This window comes from Oryzias latipes, chromosome 12, assembly GCF_053564925.1.
Source record: "Oryzias latipes strain Hd-rR chromosome 12, Olatipes_Hd-rR_3.1".
NCBI lineage: Eukaryota > Metazoa > Chordata > Actinopteri > Beloniformes > Adrianichthyidae > Oryzias > Oryzias latipes.
Genome location: NC_136248.1, coordinates 5,522,356 through 5,542,575, shown reverse-complemented (window position 1 = coordinate 5,542,575; position 20,220 = coordinate 5,522,356). Strand labels below are relative to the sequence as shown.

The 20,220-nt window shown below is 41.7% G+C and overlaps 2 protein-coding genes across 3 annotated transcripts; one reads left to right on the top strand and one right to left on the bottom strand.

Annotated features, from left to right (window-relative positions):
• Nucleotides 1-3,236: 3,236 nt before the first annotated feature.
• Nucleotides 3,237-11,110, bottom strand: LOC101161739 (AN1-type zinc finger protein 5). The gene is made up of 7 exons (XM_023960843.2): nt 10,846-11,110; nt 6,161-6,324; nt 5,909-6,059; nt 5,683-5,786; nt 4,898-5,026; nt 3,973-4,148; nt 3,237-3,701 (listed from the first exon to the last, which is right to left on the bottom strand). The coding sequence occupies exons 2-6, from the start codon at nt 6,315-6,317 to the stop codon at nt 4,000-4,002; spliced, it is 690 nt and encodes a 229-aa protein (XP_023816611.1). The 5' UTR covers nt 6,318-6,324; nt 10,846-11,110; the 3' UTR covers nt 3,237-3,701; nt 3,973-3,999.
• Nucleotides 11,111-15,115: 4,005 nt separating this feature from the next.
• Nucleotides 15,116-18,907, top strand: ccnb1 (cyclin B1). Of its 2 annotated transcripts, none has more exons than XM_011482036.4 (9): nt 15,116-15,339; nt 15,579-15,710; nt 16,199-16,315; nt 16,797-16,991; nt 17,065-17,223; nt 17,361-17,597; nt 17,682-17,822; nt 17,901-18,011; nt 18,083-18,598. In XM_011482036.4, exons 1-9 carry the CDS (start codon nt 15,319-15,321, stop codon nt 18,182-18,184), a joined length of 1,215 nt encoding a protein of 404 aa, XP_011480338.3. In that variant the 5' UTR covers nt 15,116-15,318; the 3' UTR covers nt 18,185-18,598.
• Nucleotides 18,908-20,220: the final 1,313 nt, after the last annotated feature.

Sequence of the window (20,220 nt, the reverse complement as noted above, 5' to 3'; positions counted from 1 at the left end):
TACAAGTATATTTTTACCCAAATCACTGTGAATTTCATATTTAAAGACCAGAAATAAAATAATTAAGTCTGAAAAAGAATTTCATCAACTTAAGATCTAGGTTCATAAAAAAATCTTCTATATTACCGTATTTACAATTACTGTTAACTTATACATTTACATCACATGAGCAGGAAAATAACCCAAACAGTATCTCATTCAGAAGTACATATGATCACTAAAAAACAAGTACATCTGTTTATCTCATTTGGCTCTTAAGGCTCTGAAGGTCAAGGGGCCACAGGTTGTTGTCACAGTTTACAACGGCTTGTAGCGTTGTTTAGCCAATCACAATCAAGAAATCGTACACACACTTCTTAGAAAGATCTGCAGGTCATACGCTCTTCTACCTTCTCCCATGGCCCAAAGCGTGTCACAGTCTCAGTCCCATTCATGCAAACACACAGGCATTTTATTAATTTCCTGAGGGCCGGACTTTGGACATGCATTGATTACATAGTGTGTTTATGGAAAAACCTTTTTGGTGTGTGTTGGTCTCGTTAAAGTATCTTGAATTACAATCTGAATTGAATTACGAATTGAATGACGAGGTGGAGCGGTCGACCTCTGATCGGAATATCGCAGGTTCGGTTCCCGCCTTGCCCGCCCATGTGTCAAAGTGTCCTTAAGCAAGGCACTGAAGCCCACATTGCTCCTGGTGGTTATAGGTTGGCACTAGTGTGTGAATGGGATTGTGACTGTAAAGCACTTTGGACTTTCAAGGAGGGTAAAGTGCTACATAAATAAACATCATTTACAATCTAATTTTTCTCACTTCTCAGTGTGAAACCTGGGCTTGTTTGGATGACCAGAGAGCTGATATCCTGGCTGCTCCTTCTCTTTTCCCTTAAGAAAAAAAACATTCATTATCCCCTTCAGCTCCAGATTATATCCCAGAACATCGGGTGAGAGGGGAACAGCAGACTGTGCTTTAGAAAAGCAGCAGGTCCAGATAAAGTGTACCCACGACTAATTAGAATGTGTGCAAATGAGGCAGAGGTCCCATGTCCTCAATCTGAGTTTACTCTTGGAACATGTTTCATCACTTTTGAAGCCCTCATGCATTATTCCTCTCCCCAAGGTCAGGAAACCCAAGGACAATAATGACTACCGGCCTGTTCACTGACCTCACCAGTAATGAAGACCTTTGAGTGGTTGGAGCTGCAGCAGCTGAAACCACAGGAACAGCATGACCAAGATCCTCTGCAGTTTGCACATAGTGACAGATTAGGGGTGGTGCTATATTGCACTCTGTCATACATGGGCCATACCACAGTTTCATACCACAATGCATTGCGTCGGAACATTTTTTTCCCCAAAAATGTATTTAAATATATCAACCATGGTGTTCACAGGTCTATGGGGTGTTCTTCTATTTTCTCTTTAAGAATTTTAAGGTGGCATTATGGAAAAAGGTCAAATACACGACTTCTTTTCCTCCTAAAAGAGACTTTTTGCTCATAACAGCATTTTCTCAAAGCAGAACAGTTTCATATTTCAATTCAATTTTATTTGTCACCTGAAGACGAAGATTGACCTCATTCACCACGGCTGGTAAAACGGAGATTTGTTTGATAAAGTATTTGAAAAGGCCATCAATTAAATTCAAATTCTGGTTTGGGGTTGAATCATTGCAGGATTTACACTGCTCAACAACAAATTTTAAAGAATTTATAAACAAAAAAAGATCTATATGTTGAAAAGCAGAAGTGACTTTTTTTCTTCACCACAATCAAAGGATATCTTTTGCCAGTTCTGCCATCTAGTGGTCAATCGTACTAATAAACGTGATAAACCCAACTTCAAAAACAAAACGAAAACCAAAATTTGAATGTTAATGTTTGTGTGTTTAATAAAACGCTATATTTTTATATGTTTTAGAAGGAATTATTTGATGTGTGAACCTAAACCCACAAACAAACGTGTCATGCAGCGGCTCTGTACTGGACTGGCAGGATCAGGCTGTTTTCTTTTTTCTAACTGCGCCTTGGAGTGAAAATGTCACAAACACACCCACCAAAACATTTTTAACATGGTGAAAGACCCCTCCCAGAAAAGGATGACATACCAGTGGGAGAAACCATAAAAAATGAATACGGCTTCAAATCATGGGGCTTAAAACTAAAAACATTTCTAAGTCCTCTACTGAAACCAAAACACACGTGTCAGGAATATCCAAAGGGAGTTTCGAAATTATTATGGGATGGCCACACAACCTAAGTGTTTATTTAGGTGATTTCCATATTTTCATGCAGTGAGGAGAAAAAAAAACTTTTTGAGCAATCGTCACCAAATTTCTCAAATCCCACCAGATTAAGTCAACAATTACAATCAACCTCAATCGACAAGAAGTAAAACTGAATTTTTAGTAAGAGGTCATTTTACTCATTTAAAAGCGAATCCAAAAAAAGTTACTCCTTGAGCATCGTGAAGAAACTACATGTTGAAAAAAAGTTTGTGGACTTTGAATGACGTTGGCTCGGCTAGCCAGCAGAAGTGGCATTTTGAACTGGAATATTGTGAAAATGTAATGCATAAATCCCTGGCTCAAGCTGAACCAAATGACATGAACATATAAGGAATGTGGGCGTGGCTAACAAAAATGCCAAGAAAATCCAAAAATTCACTTTTGCAGATTCTTCTAAAAATTGTATAGAACTGGTCTTCACCCCCAGCTGATTAAAAAACAAAATTGTTTCTATGGTGATGAAACAAAAAACACCATTGAGAAAAGAAGTGTTTTTTTCATAAATTTATCACAGCTATGACCAGTGGTAGGGGGAGAGTGAGAAGTATGCAGCACTTGCACATCCAGTGAGGGCATGTCAGGAGGGGGCCATAGGGGCGCAGACTACCTGCAGGCCACACAACGCTGCTCACGGCGTTATTTTATTTATTTTAGGTAACAGTGTGTGTCAGAATTCTCAGTCTGAGCTGCTTCAGTGGTCCGTTTTTGGTCTCATGTTCCTCCACGTTGGATCTTGGTTGTGCTGCTGAGTCCGGTCCTGGCTGAGAGCCTTCACACCAAACCATCTGAGAAGAAGCCACCGTAGCTGCAGCAGATGCATTTCGCTCTGCAGGGGGGGGGGGGGGGGGGTCGCAGCTCCTAACACCGACACACACACCCCTCATTCCAAACGGCTGCCCTTTCCTCTGCTCAGAATGTGCAGCTCCAACCCTGACTGAAGGCGCACACGCTCATTTACACCATACTTTATTGTTGTCAGATTACACACTGCAGAATATAAATACAAAGATTTGTACAAACTAAAAGGGTTAAAAAAAAAATCAAAGCAGGCAGATCAAAAACAAGAAAACCTGAAAGGTGTATTTTAAAACCTACATACCACGCTGCAGCACAGTGACCCCCCTCCCACCCTCACTTCTGCGCCCACAAACAAACACGCCTGCATCCCAAAACAATTCAATCATGAAAATGAAAATTTTAATAAAGACAAGCCGCATGTCACACGTGAAACAGAAGAAACCAACTCAAATAAAAGGGGGGGGTCTGGCTGTGATCAGTGGACGGATCAGGAAAATCCAAGTTCACAGGCTGCTGGTCACAGCTTCAATGGCAGAGAAAACCACGGCAACGACCTCTCATATGCCGCAAGTATGAACTGGGGGGGGGGGGCACTCCAGACTCGGACGACCGAAGGCTGAAAAACAAAAAAAGATCCATTTTGCTACTCAAGCCAGCAGAGAGCAAGCAGAGCTGAGAGGGAGGGGGCACCAGCAGCAGGAGGTGCCCCTAGGTGTGGGGGGGCTCCACACCTGGTCAAACTCACACAAACACAGCAGACGCAGGAACCCCAACACTCAAGTCCTGGACGTGCGACAAGGGGTGGGCAGAGCGGGAAACTACGGGGGGGGGGGTGAGTGTGTGTGTGTGTGTGTGTGTGTCTCAGGTCCATTCTTTCCAACGCTGACCGGTATTCAAAGTCCAGCAGAGCCCGCTCATATTCTCTGGATCTTGTCGGCGACCACCATGGGGTTCTCCTTCCGGATCTTGGCGGCGGCCTCGGCTCTGTAGTCGTACGGGCAGCTGTGCTTGTCAGAGTAACGGTGAATCCCACAGAAAACGTTCCCACAGCGGCAGTCAAAACCTGGAACGCCGGGCAGGAAAAGGTCAGTGATGCCGACTCAGCATGTTTGTTCAGACTCGCACCTTCACAGAAATAAACTTAGCTGGTTGCTTTCTTAAAGTCCCACCCTGATCATCTTTACCTCTAATTTCTAAGCGTTCCTGGGAGTCTTTTCATTAAGTCTGTCGTTTTTAGCCAAAAACCTGTGTTGTTTTCTAGGACATAGTTTCTGCAGAGCTCTGGGGTTTGTTAGAAATTCACCTCTGAGTTGTAGACAGGACCACCCCGTTAAAACCTCTCCCCATTACTGAAAGCTCTCGGTTTACACTCTCTACCTCTAGCCTACAGCCCCTCACAACCCTAACATTAACGCTGTAGTAAAAAATGATGAGTAATATTGGAGCTGCACAGTTCTGATCCAGATTCCAACTCAGACGAGGAAACCAAAGACGTACATGGATCATTTGTCTACAAGCATCAGAACAGAGTGGAGGTTGTAGCCTGACGACTGCAGTTTTTGCACAACTACGAGCTTTTTTTAAACAGCTTTTCTACATCTGCTCCTGATTCACAACGATCTGAATTAAAAAAAACACTCAGAAAGCAGTTTTAAGCTTAATTTTCTTTATAGATGTCCTCTGTCCTGAATAAAATGCTACAAGAACAAGTTGAAAACCCCATTTTCATTGGAGTGGGTCTTAAGACATGTTGGTGAGGGTCTCATTCCTGGCTTCATGCTCAGATGGAGTTCTGTAAGTTTGTCTGCTCACCTGTAAGGCCGACCTTTTTGCGGCACATAAAGCAGCGGTTCTTCCTGGGTTTTTGCGACTCGGGGGTTTTGTCTTCTTCACTGCCAGCAGTGGAGGGACTGCAGACGGAGACGGATGGCTGGCTCACTACTGGAGAAAGAAAAAGCAGTGCCGTGGTTACAGCAGGAAACGACCACTCAGACAAATCAATACAACCAGATAACTGCATAAACCTATCTGGAGCCAATATGAGAATGAGCGCGGGTGAGTCTCACATTACAGTTCTGCTCTGTCTAAATAAGGATACAACAGCAGGCTCACAACAAACAAGTTGGTGCATGTGACAGAGACAACAACGTGCTGTTTGTGAAGGAGTGCGTGTGCTTTGGGGGTTTGGTTTAGATCTCATCTTGCTGATGCATCTCTTTCTGTTGATCTCATTGTGTTTGAGGCTTCATAGGTGGCCTTAATGTTTGGAGTGCCACAAGCCTGCTTTCTGTTCACTCCTAAAGAAAACAAGTTCTCCTTCCACCGCAGCAGATGACAGATTCATGTTCTCTGAATGTGAGATGAGCGTAGCTGTATAACAACCGTTCATGCCGTCAGCTCCACCCTGCAATGCTTTGGATGGCGGCGTTTCCCCAAACAGGGTTCATCAACTACAGTCGGTACTGAAACTGACTCAAGCTGTTCACAAAAGCGCTCAGTGAGCATCTTTGAATAAATTTCCTACACAGCATGTCTGCTCACAAAACAGGCCCCTGTATACAGGTTATTGAGTGTGAGCGTGGGGTTGGGGGGCTTACTTGGTTCCAAATCTTGTGCTTTGCTTCTTGATGCTGCTTTCTCCTCAGACGAGAGGCTCATTTCAGTCATTTGTTGCGTTACAGCGACAGCAGGTGAGCTTCCGCTGAGAAGGTAGAGATGAAATTCAGAGAACAACCCTCTGAAACACGAGGTCTCACTTCCAAGCCTGCCCTGACCAGACTGTTCTGGCACATGAAGCTTGAAGAACCCAGCCGTCTGGCTCACCTGAGAGCGTAGGCGCCCGCAGCATCAGAGGCGGCGGCGGCGGCCTCGGCTGCCTCCTCTGCAGCAGCAACTGCAGCAGCTGCAGCATTGTTCAGGGTGGCCTCTAACCTCTGAATGGCTGAGACCTCAGCAGAGGAGCTACTGTTGGATCCTGAGGGAGACATTTTCAGAGCAGCCATACATGGGGGGTGAGGGTGGGGTTAAAGGATCCACTGTGCTCAAAGGGAGGAACAAAAACACAGCAGATCTTACCCACAGCAGTCAGGGAACCAACCCCTCCGTTGTTCTGCCTCGACAGGTGCTCCTTGTGGCACACAGAGCACATGCCGTTTGTCCTAGGGTTGCCATAGAAACCACAGCCAGTGGCACAGAGCATTGGGACTGGGCTCTGATTGGTCTCTTGGGCCATAGTGGACCTGAAGATTAAACAAAAACATAAACCAATGAGAGTTTCTATCACTTTAAGTGTCTTTGGGTTCATGTATTGTAATGAGGCTGCATTACAGTGTAGAACAGTGTATTTTTCAAAGGTGCATTAAAATGTTACTTGGAACTAATTTCTATGATTACAGTTGGACGTAATCTGTTAAAGTCCCACTCCAAATCAGATTTTGATCTTCTGTTCCCAGTCGTCTTTTCATTATGATTATGAAGTTTCTAGCCAAAAAAAAAACTGCTTCTCTTTCAGGGAGATCGTTTTTTTTTGCAGAGCGGCAGGAGTTCAACAGAAATTAATCTCTGAGTTTTCAGTGGGACTGTGACCGTAGGGCTGGGCGAAAAATCAATTGAATTAATTAATTCGAATTTTTTGTTACGGGCGATTTCTAAAATAACTAAATCGAGTTTTTGTGTAATGGTGCATTTTTGGCTCCCCAGAGCTTCCGTAGCGTTAGTATCACACGGCGGTATGGCAAGCGCCAAACGACATCATAGCACACACAAAACAGCAAGCGACAACATGGCTACCGGTGAGAGGGGAAGAGGAAGAGACCCCCCCCCCCCCACGCTGCAACATTTGCCTAAAGCCCATCGCAGTCAAAGACTCACTCGCTCTAGCATGGCACGCACTCAGTCCTCTTTACACACGCAGCGCCCCGACACACACACATTCTACAACGCCTATATAGTTAGTTCATTAGTTATTACTGTTATTTGTTAATAAAGAATACTGCGTTGTAATTATTACTTGTACCGGTATTCATTTGCGGCCGCCAGAAAATTTTTTTGATCGGAGGCGGGGGGGTTGACTGCGACTCCTGCCGCTTCACCATCTTCTCCGTGGTTTATTAATTTAATTAAAACCTTAGACCCCAGATATGAGCGGTTTTGTTAATCCTTTAGAAAATGGTGCTACTCTCACAGTGAATGTTTGTCTCCTTTTAGTCTGGACTACAAAGTGTGACTTAAAACACAGCTGGGACTTTAAGTAAGTAACCTTTTATTTATGGACAAGTGAAAACAAGTGTACAATAACAAAATAAGACAAAAATACGACAAAAATTACATAAAACAAAATTATATAAACAACAAGTCCAAAAGGAAGGGAGAAGAAGAAAAATCTTATACTTAACTTGAACACACTGATTCCAAGAGTGTGTTCATTTATTTATTACTCATCCCAGAAATGGGGGTTACATTTGTCTTGCGTTTGATTAAATAAAAGCAAAAATTGCTTTAAGTTGTCTGCCATTTGTACTTATAGCTTTTCTTATGTGTGTGTGTGTGTGTGGGGGGGGGGGGGTAGGTAAAAAAAATAATAATAATTGGAAATCGAATTGAAAAAATAAAATCTGAGATTTTACCATACCATCATGCATCTGTTTACACACACTCCCACTAGCTTACAGTCCCTCACACCCCCGACCTAGCACTAGTGGTGCAAAAAAAATGGCGAGCAATATGGGTGGAGCTGTTACCCAGATGCAGACAACAAAAAAAACATACATGGATCTATTTGTCTGCAAAAGGATGCATCAGAATGGAGCAGAGCTTGAAGCCTGCCGATTGTAGCCTCTACATAACATGGGGTTTTCTTAACACTTGCGCTATCTTAGATGACCCCACCCATGCATTTACGTGTTCTCCCTACCATAACAAAGGTGGATAAAGGTGGAAAGATTTCATGTAATCCATGGACACCAGTGAAGATCATAAATCATTGAAGAAAAAAGGTTCAGCGCACTTTCTTGTGGGTCTAGATGACCCAACTCCCAATGTTAAAGTGCCTAGGATAGCACAAGGGTTACACTGCATTTTTTCATCTGCTCCTGATTCACAATAGCTTAAATAAAGAAATACTCTGAAGTAAAATTGTAAATTTCTCCATACATGTCAAAAACCCAATTTTCATTGCAGTGGGTCCTTAACAGGTTGATCTGGTGTGTGTTTTTTATTCGTCTGATGTCTCTCAGTGTTGTTCATATTGTTTCATGTAATTATTTGGCATTAACTTTTTATTTCTGGTATTTTATTCTCATTTTTGCAATTCTCATTCTTGTCAAGAAGCCCACCTCTGGAAAAGTGCTGCAAAGAGATTTTGCTGAAAGTATTATGGTGTGACTGCTCTTTTTGTAGCATGTCGATGTTTTTAAATCTGTCCCTATTCAACAAATAAATTCAACTTACAAGGCTAAGGGAGATTTTCAATGTCTTTTTTTCTTTAAGTTCATTCAGGCACTTAATGACGAATATTTCAAATCAAACACAAACAACATGTTAGTTGGTGGATGATGAAATCAGCAGGACTCAAGTAGACATCTTTTCCTTCATCCCCCCCCCCCCCCCCCCCCCCCCCCCCCAACGTTGGTCTGTGATGATGGAATGTTTGTAGTCAGAGTAGATTCCTGTCATAGTTCATGCCGCCTGAGATCACATGGATGGCAGTATGACAGCTTTCCACTGTTACCGCAGTGCAATGTGACACTCATCTCTCTCACAGACACATTACCACAATGGAGCAAAGCTCCCAACACACGTATTTATAGAGGAGCTCTAGTTTGTTGCCAGGATTTATTTCCCAACCAGTTAGGCAAACCTGATCAGCAACAACAAAATCGAGCCTGTTTAAACTGCTCACGTCACACGTGATTCTCAGCCGTGCTGCTTACAAACCCCGGGTCTCAGCTGATGATTAGGGTCGATTCTACTGTCTCGATGTTCTTAACTGCACTTTACTCACAACCATTCAAACATAACCAACTAATTGGGTCTGTTGTAGGACTAATCAGACTAATCACCCTCACATAAAACTGCATGACCTGTTGGGTGCTTTTAAATAGTAGGAAGTCCCCTTCCTGGATTGGGAGGACGCATCTAAAAACAGACCAGGTCCCTATTTAAATCTTAGCCACGTCATCAAAAACAGCACCACATGAATGTTGAGCCTGTGACCATTGATTATGGATATGCAAATGTGAATTTCAGCTACCACAGAGAACGAAATGTTATCTGTGAGCTAAAAAAAAAAAAAAGACGGGTTTAAAGATGCAGGGACTCCAAGTAAAATACCACAATCATGTAAATTTAATTAATCTCATCTCTACTGACCAGTCTGAGCAAGCAGCTGTGATTTTAAGCAAAGATAGCATTCATGAAGATGATCAGTTAAAGACACTATCTACTGCAGACTTTGTAACAATCTGGGACTAGAATGTGGAACCCTGTGTTTATTGATTGGTTAATCAATTTTTGTTGGCTCCACACTTGAGATTACAAGGAAAACTACACCATTTGAAGTATGTTTAAGGTTATTGCTTATAAAATAAAGCAAAAACATTTGATGTTTTAACTCGCACACTGACACAAGTGGAGGAAAAAGGAGTTAAGAACAGTCTCATATTTTAGCGTTAACCGGCAGAATTAACATGTGAAAACAACTTTAGTTTGTGATTTTTAACGTCTGGTTGATAATATTTTCGGAGTTTGAATAGATGCGGACCAGTTTTAGTTATAATTTGTAATTAATAGACTCGTTCTGTCTAACCGGCCCGTCTTAAACCAGCACCTGTGGATCAGAGTCCAGTCCGGATGCGTGACCCCGGTACCCCCCGACCTGCTCAAATGTTTTTCTTTTCAACAAAACACAATCCGACCTTTCTCGATATTTTAACAAAAGGCAGTTTTTGTCACCAAAAACATTATCTGCGATTATGATTCGCCCCCACGCCGCCACCGGCCTTAGGCGCTGCTAATTCTACAAATCCACTGAGTCATGCTAACAGGCTAATGCTAATGTTGTCTGAAAAAGAGCTAGATCACATGGGGTCAGTAAGTTTAAAAAATAGTTTGATACACAAATATGTCAAAAAGGTCCAAGTTCACTAAAGTACATATATGTTAGTTAAACAAAGGTTTCAACAAACTGAGCCAACAGTCGAGGACTAGCAACACCCAGTAGGAGCTCTGCTTAGCTGTTAGCACGCTAAAGCTAAGTTAAAACAACAACTTCAGATGCTGCTTTGTTTGACCTTTTCTCCGGTAAGGAGCAGGGAAAAACGTGCTTATTAAAAACAAAGACATGAAATTTACTAAACGACGTCAGGATGTGAACAGAGGAGAATAATTATATAGAATAGACCAAATAAAAACGAAATATAAAGTTAGCTAAAAACTGACGGTAAACTTGTGTAGTCGAAACCGGTAGCAGTTCCTCATTAACAAACACCTTTTTGTTGTTCAAAATGAATCAGTGTTAAACCAACGATAACGTTTTTAAATTTTGGTTCTTGTTATGATGTAGTTTCTGTTAATGTTACGCTTGAAAAGCTTTAGTCGGAGCTTAAATATTCAGCACACGTGTTCAGATTTAGCAGAAAAACATGTTCGCTTAACGTTGAAACCGAACTTTAAACTTTTATTTTCTCTTATCTGTCATAATAACATTTAAGGTACCTCGAAGTACAGCTTTATGGCGGGTTAAGTGCGTGGCGTTTACTTACCTTTGTGTGAGGCAGACGCTGCTTTTTAAGGCAAGTTTTCCGACTGACGGTGAAATGACTGGATTAATCTTAAGTGGACTAACTAGGGTCGTCTAGGTAGGTCGTTACTTGTGTGTTTCTTTTCGGCCTATCAGGGTGACCCCCCACGAAGCTGCAGAGACGGCTTTCGGGCTCTGAGAAGTGGTTTCGGGTCTGGTTGTAGATGTCCTCTGTGGCCCTCCTGTGTTCTGGCATCTGTTTGGTTTTACGTGCTGCGTTTGCGTCTGCTCCGCTTCCGGTGGACGTCACGGAAACTGCTCCCTTGTGGTTTGGGAGACTGGAGTACGCTCACGACAGATTCTCCAGCTTTGTGAGACACGAGTCCTGAATTATGTTGCGCTGAAACCTGATGGTAGATCATTAATCGCTCTCCAGTACTTTACGTTCCCTGCCTTTGGAACCGCACTTCTATGACATGCCGCCTTAGTGTGACTCGTAACCCCCAGTTCCACACAAAACTTCTCGTTTTTCATTGAATCAAAAAGAAAATTATAACTTCACCAAAGGAACCTTGTGAAAAATTTGCTTATCTTCTTCTTGCTTTTTAATTGGGTACCTTTCCTAAACCTAACTGATTTGATACAGCTTTTTAATTAGTGGATATTATTGCATAAGTGTAAAATACTCACAGAACTACCACCTACATCCAAATAATACACCTGCCCCTGGTGTGTCATGAAGTGTAGAAATAAATCACGCTCACGTCAAGGTACGTAACTGGCATTGTTCCCCTTGTTTTTGGAGATTAATAAACAAACCAATCTTTTTGAACACCTCTAAAATTGAAATAAATCTACAAACAAATCATGCAAGTTTTATCTATATGTGAATGCATCTAAATGAAGCTCTATAACACCTCCTATTTGTTTTTATTTGTTCAATTTTACTATTGATAGATCTTTGAGAAGCTTCTTCTCCACCACTCTGCCAATGGTTAATGTAGTAAAAAAAAAGCCTATGGTTCCTCTATTTATTTAAATTTTCCATCCATCCATCCATCCATCTTCAGAATTGGCTGCAGAAGCCTATTGCAGCTACAGTTGGGTGAGGGCAGGGTAGGGAGATCATGAACATGTCGCCACACACACACATGCACACCTAAGGACGGAATAACCAATTAACATAAAGCCTGTTTTTGGACTGAGGGAGGAAGCCCGAGTGCCTGGAGAAAACCCACACATGCATGAGGAGAACATTCAAACTCCACTCAAAAAAGACCAAGTTGGGATTTAAACCACTGCACAATATTTACAGTATATTTCTATGTAAAATATTTGCCCGTACTTGAGAAAAGAAAACATTTCTAGAAGTGCAAAAAAAATAAAAATCCTTTTAAAGAAACAGTTGAAAAACAAGTGTCTTTTTTTTTTAATAGAATGAATTAGAATAAAATTTTATTGATCCCACAAAGTGAAATTGTTACCATGGCTCTATTAAAAACAGCAGACTGATTAAAAGAAAAACACACAAAAAAATTGCTAAAAAATAAAAATAGTTTAGAGTAAATGACTAAATGGAGGCAATGTGAGCCCACTTAATTGTGTTGTATTATTTTTTATATTATTTTATTGGGTTAATCCATATAAAAGATTCAATTTAATTTGATTTGATTATTTTGCACAAATAAAAGAAAAGAAAATTAGAAAAATTAAAAACACTGCAGAGGGGACAAAAAGCTTGTAGGGCTAATTTAAAGCCTCCACGTAATACAGTTGCACATTTTATTTTATAAAGAACGCAGAAATAAAAAGACAAATAAAAATACAAAAAATATGACAGTGAGGATAAATCAAAAGTTCATCACAGAGTTCATCAGAATAAATAAAAGATTTTTAATGAACAAAATGCATGTGGATTAGACTAAAGGTAGATGTTGTATGTTTTTTAGCCATTTTTGCACCACTTAAGAGAGGCAGCTTTTGCCTGCATTGAAAGTCATTTTCGCTGCCTTGAAACTGACGTTGACAGGAAAAAACTTTAGGAAGGACTGTATTCCACTTTAGGAAAAGCTGAAGAGTTACGAGTAAAGTGAGAAACTGTCAAATAACTGTGAAATACACTGAGAACTGCTCAGGAACTTTCCCTTCACTAAAATATTTTAAAAGTAGAAAAATATATTTGAGAAACATTAATGTCATAAATAGGGAAAATTTGATGTCTCTGAAGTAATGTGGTATAGGAAGTATGCAAAACAAACATTTTATGAAGAGAAGTTGGAAAAGTATTCACCAAAACTACATTACAATAAGACAAACAGGGAGAAATCAAGCTGTCAAAAAGAATTTAATGAAGTTTTGGGCTACACATGACTCCCAATTTTATACGGACATTGAACTTCTTCTTTTTTTTTGATCGGCAAAATGGTGAATAGAAAGGTTCTTACTCAAGTTTCTAATCAAGGCATGATATTTTCCTAAATGTATCCAGCTTACGTTGCAGTTCCGCCAACATCCCAACATGTCTACCTGGGATTGAGTGGGCTGAGCGGCTCCCTCAACGCTCTGGGAGGGGGGACACAGGTGTCAACATGTCCAGGTGCTGACAGCAGGACACACGGGTAGAAACTCCAGCGCCATGGGGTGTGCGGAAAAAGAAAACGCTCAGGCTCCTCATCTTTGTAAACGCATTCTCACCAAATGAGACTGGATTAGCAGAAGATCATTCAGGATCCTGGAGAGGAGCAGAAGGAACGGTTTGAAGAGCTCACAGAGATGGAGAGAAGAAGATTCATAGTTTTGCACCATTTTCCAGAATACTTTGAATCATGTTTCAGTAAAAGTATACTTTTTTTTAATCCACCATCATAGTTCAAACTATGGCAGGAAAATTCTGTTTATAATAGAATTGTTTTTTAGGCACTGACATCTCTGTTGACGGTTTACAGAAAGACATGCAGCCAGAGTTCCCGCTTTTCCTCTGCTTGGAGTTAAGAACACATGACTGTTCGCTGTGTTGTTTTTGGTCATGTTCAGAGGTGATAACTTAAAAATGATCAGAGCTGTATTAGTTTTTCGTTGCAGCAGAAAATGATTGAGCTGCATGAAAACATTTAAAAATGTGTTGACAGCATGCATTTTGTGTGAAAGGCTTCAGCACTAGAAGGTGTTTTCAAATTAAAAGGAGAAAAAGAAAATCAATTTCAAACCTGCTGATCCTCTTTGAGGTCACTGGATCCTTTGGTGAAGGCTGTACACACTCCAGATGGGTTACCAGTCCATTGCAGGGCCACACAGTCACAGACATTGTGAATCATCAATTAACCTAAATATGTTTGCACATGCCTGAGTGCCAGGATAAAACCCACACATGCTTGGGGTAAACTTGTAAACTTGACTCAGAAAAGACCCGGCTGGGATGTGAGCCAGGCCCTACTGAGGCAAAAGAACAAATCACTACACCACTGTTCTACTTTAGTAGCGAATACAGGACTAATGAGCTTTTTTGTAAAAAGAAAAAGATATATATATATGCATTCTTTTGCACGGAGGGATTCAAACATGTTTTAACATAAAAAATGACAATAAACTGAGAAAATCATTAAGTGTCAGAATAAAATCATTTTTAGGGCAACATTCAATTCTATTAGCAATAAGTGGTAGACTTTGAGTTTATTTGATTAAGTATAACTGAGCATAACAAGTATAGCCGGTATACACATGTAGTGTAGGGAATATACTAACTGAATACATCTATAGACTAAATTGGAACATTTTAAGTTTACTATATATACATTTATCTTCTTCCGTTTTGTACCTTTTGGGGTCACAGGGCTGCCGAAGCCTTTCCACATGTTACGGGCAAAGGCAGGGGACACCCTGGACAGGTCGCCAGCCCAGTCTGTCTAAGTTTAAAATATATAGATATAAAAAGTAAACTTCAAGTCCACTGCCTCACTTTTAGCCTACTTGAAGTGCATTTAAGGATACTAAATTTTGTTAACCCTTAACAGATTTTGTACTTTCTACTATACATACATCCAACCTATAGCAGCATGCTTGGTAAAATGATGCTCAAGTATACTTAAAAAATAAGCTTCAGTGTACTGTTTGTTTTTGTAAAGGATTGTTTTTGAGATCCTCTTGATTCTTCTTCTTTTTGTTTTGCGTTAAAAAAGTGTTTTCCTTGTTTAGATGCAAACAATAAAGTAGTGTATGTTTTTATCTACAAATGTTTTTATTTTAATAGCTCTAGAAGAACGGAGTTAGATATCCGGGTAAGGGAAGTGACCTAAGAAGAGCGTGATCACGTGACCCAAAGTTGTCTTGGGAGCGCATCTGACACGTACTCGTTTATCCAATCAGAATCGCCGCAGCCGCCCAGCGCAGCCAATCGGTTTGCAGCGAGCGAGGATTTAAACCACGACTCGTGCGTTGGAATCTTCACCTTCTCCGCTTCAATTTCGTGGTTGTTTGTGGAAGAGAAGCAGGCAAAGGCATGGCTCTGAGAGTTACCAGGGTAAGTCTGAACCACGTTACACGTTCCTCTCTGTTTTTACCGGAAAAGAACGATTTCAGGAAGCGCGTCTTTCTCTGGTTTTAAATGTTTTGACGTGTTTTCTGACTGGACTGTCATGTGGCTGTATGTGAGCGGAAGCTAGAGGTCAAATATTGTTGGCTTGAATTTATTGAACGTGCTGCTTCACCACTGCAGGTTTATCTCGAGCGCGCCTTGTTTTGTCCGTTTTCTCGCTGCAGAACCGACTGGCCTCCACCCGGGCCGAACTGGGCGGAAAGACGTGCTCGGTGGCCGGGCCTACACAGAAGCCCCGCGCGGCCCTCGGAGAAATCGGAAACGTCGCAGTTATTAACAAAGATGTCACGAAAAAGGTAAAATCTTTTTTTTTTTTTTTTAAAAATCCTATATAAATGTATTTTCCACTTATCGAAGTAAAGTGATTAACCTTTTTTTGGGGCAAGTTTGGTGTAGAAGTGAGGGGTTGGGCCTGTTCTGATGAGAAAATGTCTACTGTGCTGAACTGGGGCCCTTAGTCAAGTATAAAATGCATCCCAGGTTGGAGGAGCACAGTTAACCTGGAACTATGTCTAAGAATGTACACCATCAATTGTAAATTTAAATCTTTGCTAAAAAAACAACAACTTGAGTTTGAATGCACATTTGTTAAGAGAAACTCTTGTTACTGCTGTACTATCAGCTCAATGCGCAGAGCTTCAAAACCTGTACAGCTAGGACTTGTGGCTTTGGCCTGCAGCTGTAGAGATTTCCCAAACTGTGCAAGAAGCAAAGAACTCAAATGAAAAGATCCCAGCTCTGTAAAATGCATAGCAGTATTTGGGTTTGACCTTTCTTTCTTCAGACTATCAAGACGGAGGTTGCTAAGAAGACAAAGATCCCAGCTAAAGCTGAGAAGATCGAGCTACCAAAAGCTGCTGTGGTCCCTGTTAAACCAGCACCTGAAGTGCAGGTGACTGAGGTGAGTTGGTGTCATTGGTTGTCACACACCTGGTTGGGACATTTGTCCTGCGTGGTTGACCCATCCTCTGGGGGCAGCAGTGAGCTCCAGGCATGGTTGTGCTTCGGAGCCATATGGTGGGTTAACCACTCCCAATCCAACCCCTTACAGACCCACTCTGATTGTGGCCTCTTTCTTATAAAAGATTCATCTAAAGAAAATGAGATTGAAATTTCATTTCTGATTACTTTATTCAAATGTTGTGAATTGAGAAAAAAAATGCTGTTTGTTTGGATAAGGGCTTATTTGTGAGGTAGAAAATCCCACCGGCAGGTCACCAGCTCCCTTCTGATGTGTCCACTTGAATCAAGCAGGGAGGCTTTGGTTCCATCCGAAGTCTTTGCTGTGACTCCACTGGTTTTGAACCCTCTGCCTACCAGTCTTGGGGCAGACGCTCTACCACTAGGGTGACGTGTAATGATTTGACATGACCTTCTCACAGGTGCCAGCCCAGGCTGAACGTGCATCCCCCACCCCCATGGAGACCTCTGGATGTGAGTCTGCTGACCTCTGTCAAGCATTTTCAGATGTCATCCTCAACACGGCCATCAGGGACGTGGATGCAGATGACTACGACAACCCCATGCTCTGCAGTGAATATGTTAAGGACATCTACAAGTACCTCCGTCAGCTTGAGGTCGGACTAAAACCCGGAAAGCTGCATTCCTGATGTGTGCCGTTTCCCTAAAGAGACGTTTGTTCTCCTGTAGATGGAGCAGAGCGTAAAGCCAAACTACCTTGAGGGTCAGGAGATCACCGGAAACATGCGAGCCATCCTCATTGACTGGCTGGTACAAGTGGGCCTCAAGTTCCGTCTGCTGCAGGAGACCATGTACATGACTGTGGGAATAATCGACCGCTTTCTTCAGGTGAGTCTGTCAGTGTTCCTCTACAGACTAGATGTGCTCCATAATTCAATAAAAAAAAATAATTTCATAACAGATGTCCTCTAACTGACTTGTGTGCTGAGATTTTTCTTTTATTTTGTCTGCGGTCCTTTCAACAGGACCATCCAGTCCCCAAGAAGCAGCTGCAGCTGGTTGGCGTGACCGCCATGTTCCTGGCCTCCAAATACGAGGAGATGTACCCTCCGGAGATCTCAGACTTTGCCTACGTGACGGACAGGGCTTACACCACTGCTCAGATCAGAGACATGGAAATGACTATTCTGCGAGTGCTGAAGTTTCAGCTGGGCCGCCCCCTCCCGCTGCAGTTCCTCAGAAGGGCCTCCAAGATCTATGAGGTGTGGCGCGGTGTCGGTGCGGCAAACTGTTCTCTTCCACCACTGCATGTGCTGAGGTGAAGGTGGGATTTTATTTTTCTTCAGGTAACTGCTGAACAACACACCCTGGCCAAATACCTGCTGGAGCTCTCCATGGTTGACTACGACATGGCTCATTTCCCGCCCTCATTGGTGGCGAGTGCAGCTCTGGCGCTGACTCTCAAGGTCCTGGATGCAGGGGAATGGGTGAGTGACACTTGAAGGGTTTGCTCTCATCGCTGACTTGCCTGGGACAGCATTGGATATGAATGTCTTCCTTCCCAGGATGTGACACTGCAGCATTACATGGAGTACACAGCAGAGACCCTGACACCTGTTATGGCGCACATCGCTAAGAATGTCGTGAAAGTCAACAATGGGCAAACTAAACACATGGTAATCTTTTATTTTTTAATCCTATTGTAAGCCATAACTTGCACAAACTCTAACAGTTATGCCCCCTACAGGCCATCAAAGGAAAATACTCTACATCAAAGCAGATGAGGATCGCCACCATCTCTCAGCTCAAATCCTCTGTGGTGAAAGATCTGGCAACGCAGATTTCTTAGTGAGGACAGCACAGTGTGCTGCCGTGTACAGATGGACTGTTGCTGGGATTCTTGGGATTGGGCTTTTTACCGACTACAGTTTTGTTTTTATTTTAAAAGTGTGCCTGAAGTTGTGACAGACAGCCCTCAATCACAGTAGTTTCACCAAAAGCATCCAACTCCTTGGAGCTCAGTCGGCTACATCTGACCACAGAAATGCACAAACTTGTTTTTATCTCTATATCACTTGTTAGCTAGCCGGCTGAACTCCTGACCCAGCAGGCAAATGTTTCTAAACATGTGGATTTACAACAATATGCTACCTGTGTTGAGGTGACTATGTAATATGTACAGTTATTCTTTTAAATTTTTGTTGTATGGGATGTTTCTGATTTTTATTTTTTTTTAAATGTATATTAAATGGCCTTATTCTAAGATTAGTTCCTGTTGTGATTTTATTTCTCCACTAGGGGGTGCTCTAAGAACAGTCTGCAGATGTTTGAGGATTTAAATGTTGGTATTTAGACCATAAGTTTAAAAAGATACAGTTTAATGTTTTAGCTATATCCTGTTGGGTTAAAATCAATTTCTTCACCAAGATTAGTCCAAAAGTGGATGTTGTGTAAAACGCTGTCTAAAGAACTAAATTTTAAATTCTTTACTCTATTTCAAATACTATTTTCTGAAATGTTTTTGTAAATTTACTCAGTGTTGCAGTATTAAAGATGACTACTGTAAAATTGAGGACGCCCATTTCTGACTTATTTAAACTTGTGTACCAAGGGGATAAACTTTAGCAAAAATTTACTGGAGAAGTTTGCCCCCAGCATTTAAAAGGCAGACAATGTCATAATTCAATCTTGCCAATTACATGCATGTGTGTACATGATGCATGGCACCTCACACACACACCAAAGACATCAGTAAAAGCTAATGGAGCATCATTGACTCCTCACAGCTGAGGCCAAAAGGAGTGTGTGTGTGTGTGTGTGTGCCCCCCCTTCTCCTGGGGGAGACTGGGTAATGGTCAGGATCATCCTGGATGCCTGCAGGGCAACTGCTTCGGGGAGAAAAAGCTGCAGCTAAAACCTGGACGTAGTTCATGCAGCAACAGGATCGGAGATTCCTGCTGAAGACTTGAAGTCCACTGATGCCCTTTGGGTGACCATGTGCTGAGCTTGTCTCTTCCACTCGTGTTTTCCCATGGGGACAAATGGTAAGTAGTCTCAGCTATACTGTGAACCTCAGCTCCTAAATCCCTGGCTCAAACCCAGAACTCGTACTCGCCGGATGAGGTCATGACTGGGCAGCGTGTCGGTTTACAGGCAGGCTCCTCCTCGCTGAGCTTCAAGCGTTTGCAGCAGACGGAGCAGATGACCTTCATTCATCTGTGATGCCTAAGGAGAACATAACACTGACATTTTCTCAAACGCAATGAAGATGACCAACACTGCTCCAAAGATTTAAAACAATTTAGATTTTATTTAAGCATTTTACAGGCAACCGTTTTATTGTCAAAGCAGATATCTAAATCAAAACCAACCAGATCTAAGGAAATAAAACTTAAAATAATTACTTTTATTCAGCTTTTAAATACCCCCCTCAAAACACACACACAATTCATAAATGTATTTATAACCATTTCTTTTGCTAGCTGGGATAGGCTCCAGCAACCCCACAACCCAAAAAAGGATAAAGCATGTTTGGAAAATAGATACATCTAAGGTAATTTTAATGTTTTGAATATAAGTGTGAAGTTGAAAGAAGCATTTTCTTTAACAAATCAAGTGTGAATGCTGCTCACTTAAGCAGCTGAAAGCTATAAACAGAGACAGTTGCAGACAAAATGAAAACAAAAATCATCTTGAATACGTTTTTAGCGTTCTGTGCTTGGCATCGTTCAGTTCTCTAGAAAGAAATATTGGACTGTTTTTTTTTCTTTTTTGACAGTGGTGTGCGTTGCTAAGAAAAAAACAGCCTTGGTTTTTAAGGAAACCTTTTTAACATAAAAAAAACCCTGCGGGCAAAATTTAAACAGTATAGATTCCCGTTACAGG

Coding starts and splice junctions, on each gene's coding strand:
- ccnb1 (XM_011482036.4), top strand. CDS start 15,319: ATGGCTCTGAGAGTTACCAGG. Junction 16,316..16,796: donor CTGAAGTGCAGGTGACTGAG/GTGAGTTGGTGT, acceptor ACCTTCTCACAG/GTGCCAGCCCAGGCTGAACG. Junction 17,823..17,900: donor TCCTGGATGCAGGGGAATGG/GTGAGTGACACT, acceptor CTTCCTTCCCAG/GATGTGACACTGCAGCATTA.
- LOC101161739 (XM_023960843.2), bottom strand. CDS start 6,317: ATGGCCCAAGAGACCAATCAGAGCCCAGTCCCAATGCTCTGTGCCACT. Junction 5,027..5,682: donor AGCACAAGATTTGGAACCAA/GTAAGCCCCCCA, acceptor TTCTTTCTCCAG/TAGTGAGCCAGCCATCCGTC. Junction 4,149..4,897: donor CAAAAAGGTCGGCCTTACAG/GTGAGCAGACAA, acceptor CCGGCGTTCCAG/GTTTTGACTGCCGCTGTGGG.